The sequence below is a fragment of the Pieris rapae genome, chromosome 10, assembly GCF_905147795.1.
Source record: "Pieris rapae chromosome 10, ilPieRapa1.1, whole genome shotgun sequence".
Lineage (NCBI taxonomy): Eukaryota > Metazoa > Arthropoda > Insecta > Lepidoptera > Pieridae > Pieris > Pieris rapae.
This window is the reverse complement of record NC_059518.1, coordinates 5562185-5580805: the sequence shown is the minus strand read 5'-3', so window position 1 is coordinate 5580805 and position 18621 is coordinate 5562185. Positions and strand designations below refer to the sequence as shown.

Genomic DNA, 18621 nt, shown 5'->3' with positions numbered 1-18621 from the left:
CACGACCAAACTTATCAATGTTTTTGCGATTTCGCTTGCATAATATTATATTTTATCGAATTGTTACATGACATCTACAACAGTTATATAAATCGGAGTCTATCTAAAGATTATCATATTATTACTCTAGGATTTCACATCATTTCCGTTAAAAAATTATTTACACCAGTAAGGCTTTGTATCTAATACAATATCTTGTAGACGTATGGGGTTTTTTAGAAGAAGAATTAAAAAAGGCCAATACTGCTAATTCTGAATAAAAATAAAAATCCTTTTGTGTACAGCGGGGTTTCGTACGCATTACTTGGGGGTAATATTTGTTGTAATGTTTGTATTAAACTGCTTACAAATATAATCGATATATTGGTATATGTTTTCAATATTAATATAAATGATATTAATAGTCGTCTTCGATAAAAAAATATTTAATAGATACCTGAAGCTCTAAAATAATGAAAATTTTATATCGACATTTATATAGGGTACCACAGACCTAGACAGGGAACGTCAGAGTATTTTTTGTCACTCAATGTCAAATATTATAGCCGTAAATAAAATCAGCTGTTTAATTGTTACTCTAAATTAACAATAATCAAATTCGAATCGTGCTTCGCGATTGCTGAGTCTCGACGTATATTTGTTAAATTATTTAGTCAAAAATAAGTTATCGAGATTACTTTGTTACAGTAATAAAAAATGTCTATAGCTTTATTATTAGAAAAGTATGACGTATCTACTGAAGATGGTCTTCAAAAAGCTCTTACTGAAATAGAGAAAGAAGAGGTTTGTAGAATTACTACTAAACTATTATATATATTACTTTTCCAGGAATAAACAAATATTAAAAAGGTTTATAGAACTTTTAAAATTCTGTATATTTACAATAATATAATATATGTAAATTATAATAATATGAATTTGTTTTCCAGTCAGAAGTAAATGATGCTTTATCAAACGCACTATCTAAAGCCTGTGTTCTTGAAGGAAGGCTTCGAACAACTAGTCAAGCATGTACAAAACTGGGTGAAGTAAAATTTGAAGCTCAGAATGCAGCTGATATGGTAAACAAAACTGCAGCATTAGCTAGAGGTGTGAGCGCTAAAGTGCGCCAGCTAGACTTAGCTCGAGTAAGTGAATTATTACGGATCTATCGATCTATCAGTTATTTTTGTTGAGTGGATGATATAAATTGATGTGTTTTACAACAGTCTACCAACATTCCGCAAATTTGTTTTGCAGGCTCTTAAATCTTAATGTGGTTTTAATTTTTGTTTGTTTATTACTGTTCTTTTTATCTTTTTAGTTTTAATTAATATTTTGTGTTTTGTTTATTTTGTAGCTGTTTCTTTATACACATTGTTTAAGAATTTATATATAAATAAAAAATAAAATTTTTATTACGAGATAATATTCACTAGTATTCCTTATAATTGTTATGGTAGAAATTTATCTTTTTAGTCCCGAGTTGCAGAATGTCAACAGAGGGTCAATGATTTGATAGACCTAAAAGTATGCAGTGCTGGAGTTGATGCTGCAATTAAAGCATATGATTATGAAACAGGTGAAGTATATGTCAATATGCAGATAAATATAAAATAATTACTAAAAATCAAACATCCATTAACCTTGACGGACTCTTCCCATAATGCACTTATTGTACCATTTAAACTATTTATTTATTCTATTTTTATATATAATAACATCCATACTTGTTGTCTCTATTGGTCACACTAATAGTTGATTAGTAAATCAAATATTTAAATAATATTTCAAAATTAATTAATTATTAATTTAATTCAGTCTTAATATAAAAATCAGTTTTTGAAATATTTAAATTTTTCATTTAAGTAAAGGCGAAAAATTGTGTTCACGTTAAAAGAAATTACCAGTGGTATAGACTGAGATAAATGTAGAAATATAATCATTTTATGACTTCAGCTGCTGGACACATCTCAAGGTTCTTAAGTATGGAGCCAGCATCAGTGGCAGCAGCTCGCGCCAGGGGAGATGCAGATGTTCGGCAGGATATAACTGCTGCTGCCAATACATTACGAGATCACCTTATTAAAAAGTAATTTGTTATATTATACTCATAGTTTGTAGTCAAATGACAGCTGAATGTGTGGAAGTGAAATTTCACAAATACTACTTTGTGTATTGCACTTATTAGTGTAAGTTTGCTTGTGTGTAATGTATTGTACTTGTTACGAAGTTATGTTTTAAGCATGGCTAAAAATCTATCCTTAATTGGAAAGCAGTCAAACACTTGAAATGAATTAAAATTTGGTAAATTGTTTTTGTAGGTTTGACGAAGCAGCCGGAAAAGAAGATGATGTGTCAGTAGAGAAGTTCTTTAAACTCTTCCCTCAGATTGGGTGTGCTGAGTTAGGAGTAGATATGCTGAGCAAGTATGTGGCAAAACAGGTAAACAATTGTTTTAACCAATTTAAAAATGTATGGTGTTTTTGATGTTTGTTGTATTTAAGTGTAATGGATAGAAATGTTAGACTTTAATGATTTGTATCAAATAAATATGTATAAGGTATATTAAATTGTTAATGCTTAAAATAATATCACTATGCAATCAACTAGTTCTGACACTTCTCACTGGCAGATTTGTTTTTGTATGACGATTGGTTGTTACTTATGTGCACAGATTGGTAAATTATAAATAGCTACAATTGATTTATAATCTAAATTAATTAAGATTTTGTTTTTTTACTTAGTAAACATCTCTTGCTAAGGTCATTTAAAACAGTTTTATATAGTTTAAAATGTAAAGTAAATCTATATGGTTAACTAAATTTCCATTGGAATTAAATTCTATCATTGTGGAATCCAATTGTATTAATGGAATAAAAAACGTATAGTAACCCAAAAACATTAATATATTTTCTTTACTTTTCATATTTATTATCTAATTTACAGCTAGAAATAAAGCTGCGTCGATGCAGCGTTGTATCAGGGGGCGGGGGTGAGGCATTGCACGCTGACGCATTGACCCGCGTACTCGAAGCGGGCGCGGCCGCTCTCGAACGTATACGTGCTTTGAGTGCGGCGTATGGTCCCACTCTACCGGCCGCGTTGAAGCGAATTCAACCCCCGATATGTGCCGCTGTACGCAATGTTAGCCGATCCTTGCTCGCTGCCCGACGATTGCCTGAACCAAAATCCCCGTTGGCCGTTGAACCTGCGCTAAATGAACTAGCGATGGCCCATCAACGTGTTTACCTGTACTTTGCATTCCTAAGAAGACGCATTGATGTAAGTATTCAAACTTGTATCGTTTAAAGAGTTAGAGCTGATTAGAAATTTTCTGTAAAGCACTCAAAAATAAGTTTATTTTGTGACAACTCTTTATTGGGTCTTGAAATTTGAATTTGGAATATACTTAGATAAAATTTAACAATCACTTAAGAGATTGATCACGAACGTTGTGTGAAATAGATACTGATTACTCAATTTTTGCTTACTTAGCAAATAATATACTAATTTATATTAATGGAAATTTATAGTTTTAATATTTCAAAGAATCTCGTTTCTTTCTCAATATTAACTTTTAACTTGTTTAAACAAAAAACATATGTTTTGTATAGTTGTATATATATTGTGGGCACAGAAAATTTGGTTGGCTTTTGCTTGATTAATAAAAATATAATTTTAAAACATAAGAAATAATGGCACAATTTGATAGACTATGTCAAATACAAAAGCGTCGATATATATCATAATATTCAATGTTGTGTAACCTTGAGGTTTTGTATGTTGAACAGTTAAGTTCTATGGACGAATCAGCGCGTAACATTTGTGTGGAGTCGGTGGAAAAGATCATAGCTGACAGTGATATGACGAGAACTGCCCAAGATATCTTAAGCCATTATCTGACACTTGAGAGGTAAGATCTTACCCATAACAATAATTAGCGTAATTGCACTCTTTTGTCTCTTTCTGTCAAAATGTATGTGTCACTAAATGAGATAGAATCATTGACTTAAAAACAGCAAAAAAAACACCAGGTGTAGAAAATAGACATACAGAGGCACATAACTAAATCATAAATTAAAAAAAAAACAATCATAGATAACTTTGACTTTGACAGGCACACACAGCATGTTTTATTAAATTTATTTTATTTCTAACTACAGAATTACAGACTATAAATATGTAATTAAATGGGAGATATCATTGAGAAGTTATTGCAATATTTTGGAAAAGATAGCCTTGCGAAACTGTGAGAGAGGTAGAAGGAATTAATTTCAGGCAGAAATTTATTAGCACTTACAAAACCTAGGCATGGCGATAGAGGTCGGTTCTGTGGAAAATAAAGGAAAAATATTATTGAAATCATTGATTTTATGCGAAGTTAAATAAAGCAATTTATGGTACAGTGTTATTAAGAAAAGTTATGTTTAATGTCGCTTATTTTAATAACAACATTTAAATACCTTTGCAATAAAGTTTAACGGTCTTAGGGCCTGTTTCACAATGTATGGATAAAGTACCAAATAGCAATGCAACACATAAATTATTCGAAATATAAAAGTTCCAAATAATATACTTCGCGTTTCATGACGAATGGCGCTATCTGATATTTGTGAAACGCAAAAATACCGTTTATCCTACCAATAAGTAAGAAATAGCTTATTTGGAACTTATCCGGACATTGTGAAACAGGCCCTTAATGCCAAAAATAAACGTTAACGATGACAAAAACAAATTTAAAATATCAAACTTTCATGCAGTTTTAGCCTTATCTGTTGAAATTTTGACATATTTGACAGCGCAAGACGAGATTGGACCTTGAATTTTACTAATTACTAAATGCAGATGCAATATAAATGCGGTAATGATTTTCCAGGTATTATTTAGAAGAAAGCGTCAGTAAGGCCCTGAAGCTGTCCACGCCGCAGCCTGGTATCACGACTTCCAGTTTAGTGGATGATGTCTTCTTTATTGCTAGGAAGGTGATCAGGTCAGTATTTGTGTGTTGCTCTATATTTTTTCCCAGATCTAGTTGAAATTTTTTCTGCAATTATTTTTAATTTTTAATAAAAATGTAAAGGGAAACAAAATATACTGAGGTTTGTGTATTTGTTACTGAAAAAACAACGCCCGGTCAAATATAACTACTATGTGAAATATACAGGGCGTAATTTAAATTGTTTTAATTAATTTAATTGATTTGCAATGACAAATCATTTCTTCTATAGAGCAAACGGTTGTGAGGTTGAGAAGTAGAAATAATTTTTAATAATTACCTTTTCTTACATTTTTGGCAAAATTTCAAAATTCTTATTGCTTCAAATGAAACATCATTAGATATACAAGCGATACTTTATTACATGTAATCCTACAGTTACAGAGTAGAATTATTAAAGTGCGATTAAATGCGTTAAATGCCTGCCTACTAACAATATGGAGTACAAACAAGAAAAGTAAAAAAAATCATACAAAAATGCGTACATAATAAGCTTTGCAAAATCTAATCCTTTTTGATAAAATAAGCACAGCATTGTTTTATAAAAACATGTTTGGACATAGACAAGGATGTAAATGGCCAATTACATGTCACGCGAAATTGCTTTATGTTACAAAAGTAGGTTAAGTTATAGGTATATATATTCTTCTCCCGCGTCAACTCTGGGCATTTGTTTTATTGTCTGCCAGTAGCTCTAAAGCTACAGAGTAAAACGCGACCATTGCTTTCGAGTACAATACAGCTGCCGTTATCATCTGCAAACGAAATTAGCCTGGTGTTGCCTTCTTGCCCTATAGTCACCGTATACTGATCGGCGGATGAACGTATGGTGCTATTGGCCTGGTCCACATATGCTGATACTGGATCCGTACTATGTTTATAGATGTGATAAGCAGCAGATATCCGTCCACCAAACCTTATTCTATTTGAACGGATTGCTGCCACCAATTCTGTATCTGATAGGCCACTTCCGACCGTCTGAACACCGACCATGTCGTTATTTGACACTGTGTTGAGTAAATCATTTAACTTCTGCGTCATGGCGCTCGTGTCTTCAAATGCTTCACGGGCGGCTTGTTCTCCTATAAACAAATATGACTTTATTATCACAATATATTCTATATAAAACAAACTTTTCCATACACTACAGAAAATTTATATAACCCAATGCGGGTAGGGGGGTATTTTTTATTATTTTAAAAAGTTATTTCAACCAACATTAAAAAAAATGTATTACTATCAGGCACACAATCAGGAGAATGTGACCGAGTGACTAAGCAGCAGGGGAGTATCGAAATCTCCCCTTTCCTAAAAAGGGTCATTATTAACTTAAAGGGATTGCGTCTTCCGCCGGGGCGACAACTACTCCACAAATATCGTCATAAAATTTATGGGCGACTCTCGTGCTATTTTTGTTAGTGACATGTTTGACAACCAACATTTAACGAATTATATTATTTGGTTATACTAACAACTTACGGAAGCAATTACGACACTACACTGCCAATTATATAGGAAATGAAAACTTAGTATTTTTGTACTTACGTATCCAAACTTTCTTTTTCTTTTGAGCTGGAAGCTGTCTTCTACCATTATTAAGGTCGTCAAGGATATTTCCCGATAGTTCTTCGATGTACGTCATTACAAATTCGCTGTAAGCGACCAATTCACTTACATTTCTTGGGTTCTGTTCAGCGACAAACTTCACTAAGTCGCTCATGTATAGATCAGCTTTCACCATGTCCACGTCCGCTCTAAATGTATAAAGTCGATCCCTTTCGTGTGGCATCAGATCGCCCTGCACAATATTACGTAAACTAACTTCACTGCTTACGCATCTGGTGGCCCATTCGACACTTTCTCTTCTGTGAACCTCAAACCGTAACCTGAGTTCGCGGACGCATAATCTAACCACATCTGCAGGTAGACGATTTACAGCGCTGCACTGATTATCCGTTAATCGAGATATCATACCAAACAATTGCTCACAAGTAGCAGGTTTCAAACTCAGCAATTTCTTAATACTTATTTCCAATTTACCATTTAAAGATATAGTCGAATGTCCAGTTCTGCATATACCTGTGGCTTGGCAAGTAGTAAATAAACCTCGGCTCTGAAGTGTTAACAAATCAGGAACAGACCAATTACTGGTAGTAGTGCCATCAATTTTGCTTAAATGCTCGCCGAAAAAACGGATCATAGAAACTGATAAATCTGGCATTTGATTAATTTGAATTGGTGGAGCACTACCCAAGACAAGATTACCTCCCCTCAAAGTAATGTCGCCTGTTCTGCCAAAATTAGTGTCTGCATATCGTTGCCACATATCCAAAACCAGCTCGACTGTGCCCTGTCTATTTAAATTGGTCGCTTCAGATACTCTTTGAAGACCCCTAATGAGGTGCATATCATCACTTAAAACATTTCGCAAACTGGCGAACGCTTCTATTTGTTCTGGGCTCATATTACTTACAGTATCGTAATAACGCATGCCATCAATTAAAACTTGGGAGTATTCTTGAATTGATACTTGGGATTGAGAAGCGGCAATAAACTGACGAAGAAGACTGGCATCGTTCTGGACTCTGCCTCTCACTTCATTTAATTCCCGTTGCACTTCAGGACTCAGTTCCTTGTTAATATTGTTAAAGGCCTGTATTTCTGCTTCTCTGATTAAGGTACCTGCTGTTTTGTATGTAAACACACCTTTTGTCCAAAAAGCGATAGAAGCTAAATGCATAAGAACATCGATGGATGACAACTCATCATAATGCTGTATTAAATAAAGGCTATTATTTATAATTGCTAACGTGCTTAGTGTTAGGGTTGTCCCATTAGCAATATTTGTGAAAATTCTTAAAGCACTTGATACATCTCTGCCGCGCGCCGCCAGTGATGTCAGTCTCATTGTAGCGCCCATAGCACCAAAACTAGCTATATTGGCGGCAATACCTAACCATAACATTCTTGATTCTGAATTAGTGAAAGGGTTAACAGATTCTCCATGGCTGGCTCTATCATATAGTGTATTGGATGCTCGGGCGGAACCCCAAACTGCGCTAGCTACTCCAGCTACTACAAAAGGAGCTGCTAAACCACCTGATGCAAATAACAGACCCACGCCGGAAGAAATACCGGCAACTGCACTGACAGTATCAACAACTCTCGCTGTCTTAGGTCCTACTCTTGCTGGTGGAGTGTCCGCTAGGAGGACATGAGGATATGTGTATCCAGGTCGGAGTTTCAGTGTTAGATCAGCTGGATACCCCATTCTACAAGGAGGCAATTTGTTGTTATCGTACCAATCACTGACGCTGTCATAGTACCTACCAGTATTGTCAACATAGTACTTTTTGGACTCACGATATCTGTGAACTCTGAATATGGGTAGTTCATATAATTTTCCTTTGAAATACAGTTCAATAGGTAATACGGTAACATAATTTTTATCATCTCCGTCGCAACAATTACGGATTGTTTCAGCAACGGCGTTGATAGCTTCTAAGGATTTTCCTTTGAAGAAAACTAGTTGCCCGCTAAGTGCTTGCTCTAATTCATACTGAGACCAATCTGATGGATTGCAAATAGGCAAACCCATAGCCATACCTATGGTGTTAAGTAGCTCTGACCCTCCTAGAAACTGTGGAATATCGCCTTGGAGATCTCCACCTCTGTTAAGATATTTTTTAACATTTTCTAAAGCCTTTTCAACCCATTTATCTTCATCTACCTCCATTTTATATCACAATTATTCTATCATTCAAATAGATTAAAACCACCACCAATGATCTTGATGCAAACCGGTAGGTTTATTCCGAAAGTCAGGGCGATGTCCAGTTTCCACCCAAATCTTTAGGCACCTGTCGAATTCCACAACTTCTTCGTTAATGTTTTCTAACACTTTGTCAAATTGTGGACTGATGCTAGAAAATCCTTTTATTAGCACATCTATTCCGGAACGTACTTTGCAAATATCGTCTGCTGAGCAGGTTAAATCCAAGTTGATGCGAAAGTTCGGGTAAAGACTAATAAAAGATTCAAGCCAGACTTTATTGGCTGTTACCTTAGAACAGATGTCAGATACGTCACTATGATCTTTAATTGTTGGGTAGCGCCATTCAACACTCTGACCCACTGCGAATAGAGTTTTGAATATTTCTTCTCCGGTCAAGAACCACAGTTTTATTTCCCTTCCCCGAATTTCTTTAGGTTCCCTTTCAAAACTTGTAAGCAATTGCTTTACTTTCGGCAGGTGTATCCTGCACATATCTGTTCCCATCACCTGTAACCAAACCATGTGAATTCAATTTCTTGAAGATATTTATAAATTACTTTTTATGAATTAATGCTTGTTAAATAAAAGTCATAAAAGTTTATTATATTAAGGTTAAATGCGTTTAAAGGTAAATGACCTCTTTACAGCTTTAACATAATTATTGATAAGGATAACCGACAAGATAGGAAAGTTCTTAGAGGCAATCCCGTACTCGGTTTGATTATGGATATTAAGGGCCTGTTTCACAATGTCCGGATAAGTTCGAAATAAGCTATTTGTTACTTATTAATATGATAAATAGTATTTTTGCGTTTCACGACTGTCAGATAGCGCTATACGTCACGAAATTCGAAGTTTCTTATTTGGAACTTTTATCTTTCGAATAATTTATGTGTTGCATAGCTATTTGGCACTTTATCCATACATTGTGAAACAGGCCCTAAATATAACGTTCTTATCATGAAGATTCCAAGGTTAAAAATACCGAAAATGCATATTGTCGATAATATGGCAAACCACATCGAACTGTATTACCTAATAAATTGTTTCCCCAATAAATTCTATCGATATACAATTAAGACAATTTAATAACATTGTAGATATAATGACTAACAAGACTTAAATAGATATCAGTATCATAAGTGAGTTGTGATAAAGTATCTGTTTATAAATAATACTAGGATATTGAATATTGAATTTTCAATTGCAAACTTCTTATTAGATAGTGAAATCAATTAGATTGAAATTAAATAGCTAATTAGTTTATTTGTTAAAAATTTTGTGTTACTCAATTTATCATAACGCCCAAACTGGTCTAAGTATGAAGAATGTAGCAAATAACCGAATATTAATTGCATTTAAAGGCTTCCGTACCGTGAAACATTTTGTATGATGAAATCGGTTCGTTTTCAGTTTAACTTTGCGTTTTTAATAAATCTTCAACAGTTACCATTTAGATGGTCATCATTAGTTTTAAAATAATTCATTATTTTCGTGTTATATTACTTAATCATCAAAATTAATACGTTTTTTGAATTTGAATTTATTGGCATTAATTAATTTAATATTTTTAAGATATTATATATTTGAACTCTGCGACAACAATGATCAAATGGATGACCGGTATTTTTTTTATAAATTGTGTTTTTTGGAAATTATATTTAAGTACGAATTACGTACTAATAAAATGATGAAATATGAATAATATTTTTCGATCTTACCCACAGAATAATAAAATATATTAACTGGTTATTTAAAGAAAAAAAATCATCATCATTCCTACCTAGATCGATTGATCGCCCCCGAAACCTCCCGTATACTAAATTTCATGAAAATCGTTGGAGCCGATTCCATTTATATATATATATATATATATATATACAAGAATTGATCGTTTAGAGATATAAGATATATATAATGTGCAAGACAGGTTACATACTGCGAGTGAAACCGCGAGGAACGACTACTTGTATATAACATATGTACCCGATTTGGTGAAAAAAAGCTTTAATTTGTATTAATTACCTAAACTGGCTAAACACCTAAACTTTGTAATGCCTTATACATTTTTAGCGTTGGTAGAAAGATGTAAAATACGGTAGTTTAATTTCATTCATTTAAAATTGTATATTATTCTTCTTCTTTTTATACGAAAAATTATATATTATTAGAATAGTACAAGTAGAAAAAAAACAAAAATTCCAGAAATAAAAAAGATATCTAAAAATAAACACCCACAAACGATGCAATGTAGTGTTTATATCATAAAGTACCAACTAACATCTAATTTAGCAATGTTTAAACAACGCTCACGTACCGGCCGGCTGCGCCATTATACCTACGTCAAAGATTAAACAATGTATTATTAAGATTTCATTCAACTCATTTTATTAAATAATCACGCGAAATTGTATCAAAATATCATTTTTGCCTGGCGGCTTATGCTCGATTGAAAGTCGGTTTCCGAGGATTGTACGTACGTATATTTCCAAAATAGGTACGTATAGTCTAACAAAAAGACAATACAACAGGCGGCAAAATGTGTCTGCCTCAATAGAAACATCTTTGGATAATTCAACATAATTATTGCATTTCTTTTGTTATAAAAGTTGAGATTCTTACCTAAAGTTTGAAATCTCGCTTTTCTTCCAAATCAATTTAATTGAAAAATCAAACACATGCGCATGCGCTGAATCCTTAACTGGAACTGGCGAACGAAATGCGCGCGGTGCGGTTTCGCAGTTTTCATTCTATAATCGTTTACTCGGTGTTCACAACATAATGCATATGCTTCTGAATCACGACTCCATGTATTAGATTGGGCACATAAATTCGCATCTGTCATTGAAATAACCTTCAAACGGATCAATAACAGATAAAGCTGAAGTTACTATAAGTAGTATTTTAGTAAATTTATATCATATTCGCCTTACGCTGAATTTGACATAAGATTATACATATAATTCTATATCGGTTTGACAAGAAATTTTTATAATCGCATTATATTACCTACAGCCGATAAAGCTGCGAGTATGCAGTTATTTTTATCTTATGATAAATATAATAGTTTGATAATAAAATTATGAACACTTTAGAGCCTTTGTGATCAACTACATATATTATATAGTCCAGTCATTATTGACATTCGAAATCGAAAATTTAATTATAATTCCAAAAGTTTTCAAACTTCAGCATTGGGACGATAATAAATCTCATTTTGCAACCTTGTCCGCAGTCCGGAACATTGTTAAAATTGCAATCAAATTAATTTTTGCTGTATGGTCGTGAAAAAAATTCCAAAAGTCTTGCAACTTGGGGAAGTTTTCGATATAATATTTCATATCACGTATTAAATTTGTAACCAATCTAAGTGTATGGAACATTTTTTGTTATTGAAAATTAATGTTTTTTTTTCTTAAACTGAATGAAAGTTCTGCAAATTTGACACATATATCGGAAAAATATACCGAACGATTATATAAATTTGCAACCTTTTACTTGACCGGAACATGTTTATTTATAATTCTTTTTAATTCGTGATCATTTTTTCGAGGAAGGTGGTCTCGGAATAATTACAAAAGTTTTGAAACTTGGTTGCAAACTTCGAAAACATCTATTCTGATGCATTTACAAATTTGCAAACTCATACGCGATCCGGAACTTTGAAATTTTCTTGAAGGTGAATAAATAAAAAAATTACATTTTTGAAAATTACATAAAGTTCCGGATCGCGTATGAGGTTGCAAATTGCAAATCAAATTGAATGCAAAATCTTCGCTCTACACTCATATTTGATAATCAATATAAACCAAATAAAGTAAATAATACCGTACAAATAATATTAGTAGGTATATACAAGTCTATGTTTAAAACATATCAAATAGCTTTTTAATTATGATGAAACTTGGTCTCAGTTTTACTTCAATAAGTGCCTAGAGTTTTATTTGGATACAGACGTGCCGTATCAACGGGCAGTGTGGAAGGTGTGTGTTGCGTGGTAAACGAGACGGGGGCACAACTGGAACGCGCTGCTGCCGCACTTCGCCGCCGCTTAGCCGCGCCGCCGCCGGATCCGCTGCCGTTTCCATCGCCGCGTCGTCACGCAACGCATGGAATCGTCGCCGCCGAAACTGACCCGCTGTACTTTGTTAGTATAACCACTTTATAGTTAATATTACTAATTATTTGAAGAAATCTATTCGGTATGAGGGTGTACAATTCTTTAATCGATTACCATCTCAAATTCGCAATATGACAAATTCAAAAGACAGTTAAGATGCATGTTAGAATGAACACAGTTGACTAAAATTAAGACGGCTAATAGCTACGGCTAATATCTCGCTCGTATATTTTGTAATGACAAATAAAGTTCTTTAAACATTAAAGTCCTATTTTTTATTTTATTATTTTTATATTCGACCTCCTTTTTAAAATATCATGCAAATTATGTATTTAATTTTGCAATAGTTTTCATATTATTTCTGTATTTCGTCTAGACAGAAATGGCTTTAAATAGGGTACAGCGGAAGCGATAAGCTATCAGTATACTCGGTATTTAATACATTCTTGCATTATAAATGGCAAATATAAGTGGTTCTGTAGCTTTAAAATAATTGGTCAGGCGCACATGACGGAAGCGGAACAGGGAGCGGAGTGGGCGGAGCGATTGGCGGACGACGCGTGTGTGCTTGGTGAGCCGCTGTGCCGTGCCGTCGCCGAACACGATAAGCTACGCTCGTGCGCCGCTGGTTACGCTGCCGCCGCTGCTACTTTTCGCGCGGCTGCCACTCATGCCCGCGCAGCGTTGAGAGCGGCATTGCAGCATACAACGGCACTGTGGGCGCATCACCTTGTCGACCCCGCCATCGATATTGGTATGCTATCCTCTTCTATCTAAGGCAGGCATACTCTGTACAATTGTGTGTCTCTTTCTTTTAGTTTATTTAATTGATAGCGCTGGGTGTAGTCTGTTCCTGACAATACGTAAATAACACGAGTACCGATAAAGAATACAGTTAACCATATCAGTGATTTACATTACATGATACATTTAATACTCCTTAGAAATATTATATATAGCAAAGGACTATTAACACAATTATATATACATTCCACCATCTAACAATTAATATTGTTGTACAAAATTTTCATATTAGATAGACCATAGTTTCTAGATATAATAACGATGTACTCCACTACTTTTAAACATAAATAAATCAGTGGCGCTTCAAACTCTTTAGGTCTGGGACTCAGATTTTTGCATCTGTTTCATGATCATTTTTCAATGGGCAAGTAGGTAAGCCTCCTGTGCCTGACACACGCTGTCGACTTTATGAGTCTACGACATGTCGGTTTCCTCACAATGTTTTCCTTCACCGTTTGAGCGAATGTTAAATGCGCACTTGGAACGAAACTCTATTCGTGCACAGCCGGGTATCGAACCTACGACCTCAGTGATGAGGGTTGCATGCTAAATTCACTAGAAAAAGACTGCTCTCACTACTTCTTTTAGTTAAATTAAAATTGTCATACGGTTCGCAAGTTTCTTTTATATAAATAAATACACACAATTCTCAATTATAATATCTTAGCATATGGTCCAAAATCGAGCTAGCCGACAGTCGTGCGCTGCGTTAAGGATAAGGTTTTTTGTGTAATTGGTGTTTCATTAGTCTTATCGTAAAATGAATTCATATGAAACTAAATGTATTATAATAATAAAACTATTTACATTATGTATAGACAAAACCTTCAAATATTTTTGCGTTGGACAGCATTTAGTTTATATTGAATCTGAGTTGATTTAATATCGATCTTTAATTAACTGTCTCGAGATTCAATTAACTCTCTGATTTAACTTCTTTAATGCGACATAAAGACTACTATTTTAGTTCAATAGAATTATCATACGGTTCGCAGGTTGTTATTCAAGCCACAATTCTTAATTTTAATGCTTTAATAGCTAGTTTATATTATTATATATGTAGAAGAAGCCGAAGAAGAAGCAAACGCATTGCCCGCGGCATTGGACGTGTTAGCTGAGGAAGCTCGTGCGCAGTTGCCCGCCGCTGCTGACGAACTGCTCGCAGAACTGCTCATAGACTTGCTCAATAGAGCTCAGAAAAATTTGCTCGCAAATAATTATACTAGGGTAAGTTCGCTTTGGTCTAATAGTGAATAATACAATTTGGTTGAAATATTTTACTTTCAGCGTGTTTTAACACTTCCACTAGGGAGAGGGCAAACATGTAATGTTCTTCGTGTTCTCGTTATATTTAACCGGAATGCCTTAGGCTGAAAAATTGAGATGAGTAAGACGCAGTACGTCGATTTGTAAGAATCAAAACTGGCTAAGATCATATTATAGGGTTTAATTAATTTAGAGCTAGGTTTATTAATTATGTATTTAAGTTTTTAAATGTATAGGCAACTATGACCTTTATTTTTCGGTGAAAATCACGGAAAAGCCAACCTTCTTGGTTTAGTACTTTCAGGTTCATATTATTTTTCTTATATAGACCACCGAACCCAACGATGATCACAGGAACATCAGGCGTATACTACTTTTTATTATGTCAAACAAACACTTATTAAAATATGCTAGCTAAAGGATATACACGTGTCAAAATGATGAAGAAATCAGGCGGAGCGCTAACCAGATTCAGGCATGTTCATCACAACCGAATATCCGAACCGTAGATGTTGGGTCCGCCAAGCGTCCACAAATAATTGAATTTTATTAAGCATTCTACGGGAATGTATATAAATCGATATTATTAAGGATTTGTTTAAAATGTTTGACTGCTAAGCAACTCGACAAAGTCTTTGTCAACCCAATGCCATATTAAAATACATAGTTATTTTTGTGTATATTTATGTAGCTCAAGTCCTTTTCAATAATCGTTGCCGGTAAAAATTGTCATAAATTCGCGTTATTTATGTTTGTGTGGTAGGAAAGTGGCGTTTGTGTGGAGCGGCGCTGCCGTCGCGTGTGCGCATGGGCGGGTAGCAACGCGGGCTCTGCGCGAGAGCAAGCCGCCCGTTTGGCGGCACTGGCGGGACTTCTCGCCGCCGATCGACCTACAGCCCCGTCTGCGCCGTTACCACCTGCTTTGGTCCGTCAAGTTCTTGCTGCCAGGTAACTGATACTAAAGTATGCTCTCTAACATTGCCAATCTTAAGTTGATATTTTTCAAACTTTTGTACGTCAAAAACAGAAAACTCCCCCAGACGATTCATTTTTTAAAACGACGTTCATAAGTGCACATTTTATATGAATAAATGAATTTCGGTTTTGCCGAAACCTGTAGGTACGACAGTAAAAATTGTTATTTTTTTTCTCGTATACTTTATCTTTTTTTATAGACTAAATGACTTTTGCTCAGCCTATGTCGGTTGTAATTATGATTATTTTCAAATTTTAAGATCATTAAATTATCTGTTATTTTGAGAAAAGACTTTGGGTATTGCTGAAAATTAAAGTTTTCTCTGTTGATTGATATAAAAAAATCTTTTATTCTTATTCATTTATAATCTTATTTTAGTATACTTTGTAGTTCTTATAATTTATATAAAATCATGTTTTTCTTTCAGAACTGACTTCAAGCTTGAAGATATAAAGCGCCTGAAATTATAGATTTTAAAACGTGCATTCCATGTATATTTTTAATTTAATATTGTTTTAAAATTATTTTATTAATAAAATATATTATATACTAATAAGTCTTTAAGTTAGTCATTCTATATTCAAAATGTATACGTAATAATAGACAATCAAACAACACGAATAGAACTTTCACAAAAGTAGTTAGTACATATATTTGTTAAAATATATGTACTACGGCGACAAAACTACGAATTTAATTATTTTATATTATAATACTATACATATTAGTAAATTTCTGAGGCACCATCTGATGTTCAATAATCTAACTAAATCGTGGGTTAAAGTCACGATATACTTAGTAGTCAAATTAGATACTATTTGCCAGTAGTAGATATAACCACGAAAAAGCGAAATAATTTTTGGTCTGAAACTCTTAGACTGGTTTTAGCAATCGTGCCTTTACTTTATGTGTTAATTCCATTAACTTTCGTTTCCGATATCAATACTTAATCCTACTCATATAATAAACGCAAAAGATTGTAATTGCTTTTTTACGTAAAAACTACTGAATGGATTCTAATGAATACTAATACTACTATAATGTAGCTTATACATCAGAATAACACATAGGCTACAATTTATAAAGATATTGTGTGGATTTGTCCAAAATATCTAGTAAGTGGAAATAATCTACCAAAACCGCTAGAGTTAGGCATATGTATGATGGAACTTCAGTAGTTTTATTCTACACGACGTTAATATAACTAGCAAATTATAACCTATGTATTACTCCGAGCTTATCTATGATATATATGAAGGTACACTAACAGCAAAATCAGTTTTGATAATTACACATGGGTAGCTTGACAGACGACTTGCAGTCAGGTTTCAAACGCTCCACCTTCAGATTTCGAAGTCCACGGTTAACCACTAGTTTAGTTAACAATATCTCATATTCGTATATCGACTTTTGTGACGTTGGTTAAATTACTAACTGGTGATCACTAGCCCAATCAAACTGCCACGAAAGTGTTTTAATTTTCCACTAATTGGCGTTAAATAATTTCATATACTTAGGGCCTGTTTCACAGTGTATGGATAAAGTGCCAAATAGCTATGCAACACATAAATTATTCGAAAGATAAAAGTTCCGAATATGATATTTCGCGTTTCATGACGAATAGCGCTATCTGACAGTCGTGAAACGCAAAAATACTGTTTATCCTACGAATAAGTAATAAATAGTTTAAATGGAACTTATCCGGACATTGTTAAACAGGCCCTTACAGTCACAATTGACGTAGCTTTTTATTGGAAAATAAATTATCAGAATCGTTTAAGGCTCGTTTAAAGATCCACTGATTACTGCCTACAACCTAATAAACTTTATCATTTTTCTCGCTTATCGTAATCAATTTTTTGATCCTCCAATAATTAAATTAAAGTTGAATTATAGTTTATACCGCGGGCTCCAGCTCAAATAAAAAGGCATTTAATTAAACAGTTTATTTTTAAAAACAAAGCGTAAATAACATTGCAATAATAAAATGCATTAGTAATGGTACAAAATTAGTTTTTGTGAATCTTAATGTGCATGTTATAAATATAAAGTAAACAGTGTAAATACAATATGAGGTATATCAAAATTACATTGCACAAGAAATCGCTGACAGCGTCAAATATTTTCTAGGTTTTTGGAGATTTTTTATACATTTACACATAGAACTTGTCTTCTATCTTTCATGGACCCATAATTGAATTAAGATTTTAGGCATTTTATACTGAATACGTTATAAAAATAGTAAAACAAAACAATTCATAGTAAATTCGGAATGAATAACAGCAAAAAACAACAAATATTTAGTAAGTGTAAATATTATTTATAAGAAATATATTTGGTTATTAAGGCACTCTATAAGGCATTATAAAAAAACATTTCTGTACAAAACATATGTATAAAATTAAAGTCATATAGTACAATTATGACTGCGACATGTAACCTCATTCGACGACCGTTCTATCTCCTATATTCATCGACGAATTGTTACACGTAGAGAAATAAGATGCAATAATTCACTTTACTTTCAAATTTAAAGTACAAAATTTTGTCAAGAACTGTCAAGTCTCCATCATAACATTTGAAACGATTTGTTTAAAGGAAATTTGACTACTTTAATATTTTGTTATTATTACCAGAATTGTAACATAGATTGTATTTTCCTTAAACGTCAGTGTTACAATACAAGTATTGATATGGCCCTT

The 18621-nt window shown here is 33.5% G+C and overlaps 2 protein-coding genes across 2 annotated transcripts; one reads left to right on the top strand and one right to left on the bottom strand.

Moving 5' to 3' along the window:
- Nucleotides 1-539: 539 nt before the first annotated feature.
- Nucleotides 540-16471, top strand: LOC110991277 (conserved oligomeric Golgi complex subunit 4). Its single transcript, XM_022256590.2, has 13 exons — nt 540-783; nt 930-1127; nt 1459-1561; nt 1939-2071; nt 2304-2424; nt 2929-3264; nt 3774-3895; nt 4859-4972; nt 12708-12900; nt 13375-13627; nt 14741-14904; nt 15707-15891; nt 16347-16471. Exons 1-13 carry the CDS (start codon nt 697-699, stop codon nt 16387-16389), a joined length of 2052 nt encoding a protein of 683 aa, XP_022112282.2. The 5' UTR covers nt 540-696; the 3' UTR covers nt 16390-16471.
- LOC110991275 lies at nt 5316-11517 on the bottom strand. The gene is made up of 3 exons (XM_022256589.2): nt 11376-11517; nt 6524-9260; nt 5316-6060 (listed from the first exon to the last, which is right to left on the bottom strand). The coding sequence occupies exons 2-3, from the start codon at nt 8712-8714 to the stop codon at nt 5654-5656; spliced, it is 2598 nt and encodes an 865-aa protein (XP_022112281.2). The 5' UTR covers nt 8715-9260; nt 11376-11517; the 3' UTR covers nt 5316-5653.
- Nucleotides 16472-18621: the final 2150 nt, after the last annotated feature.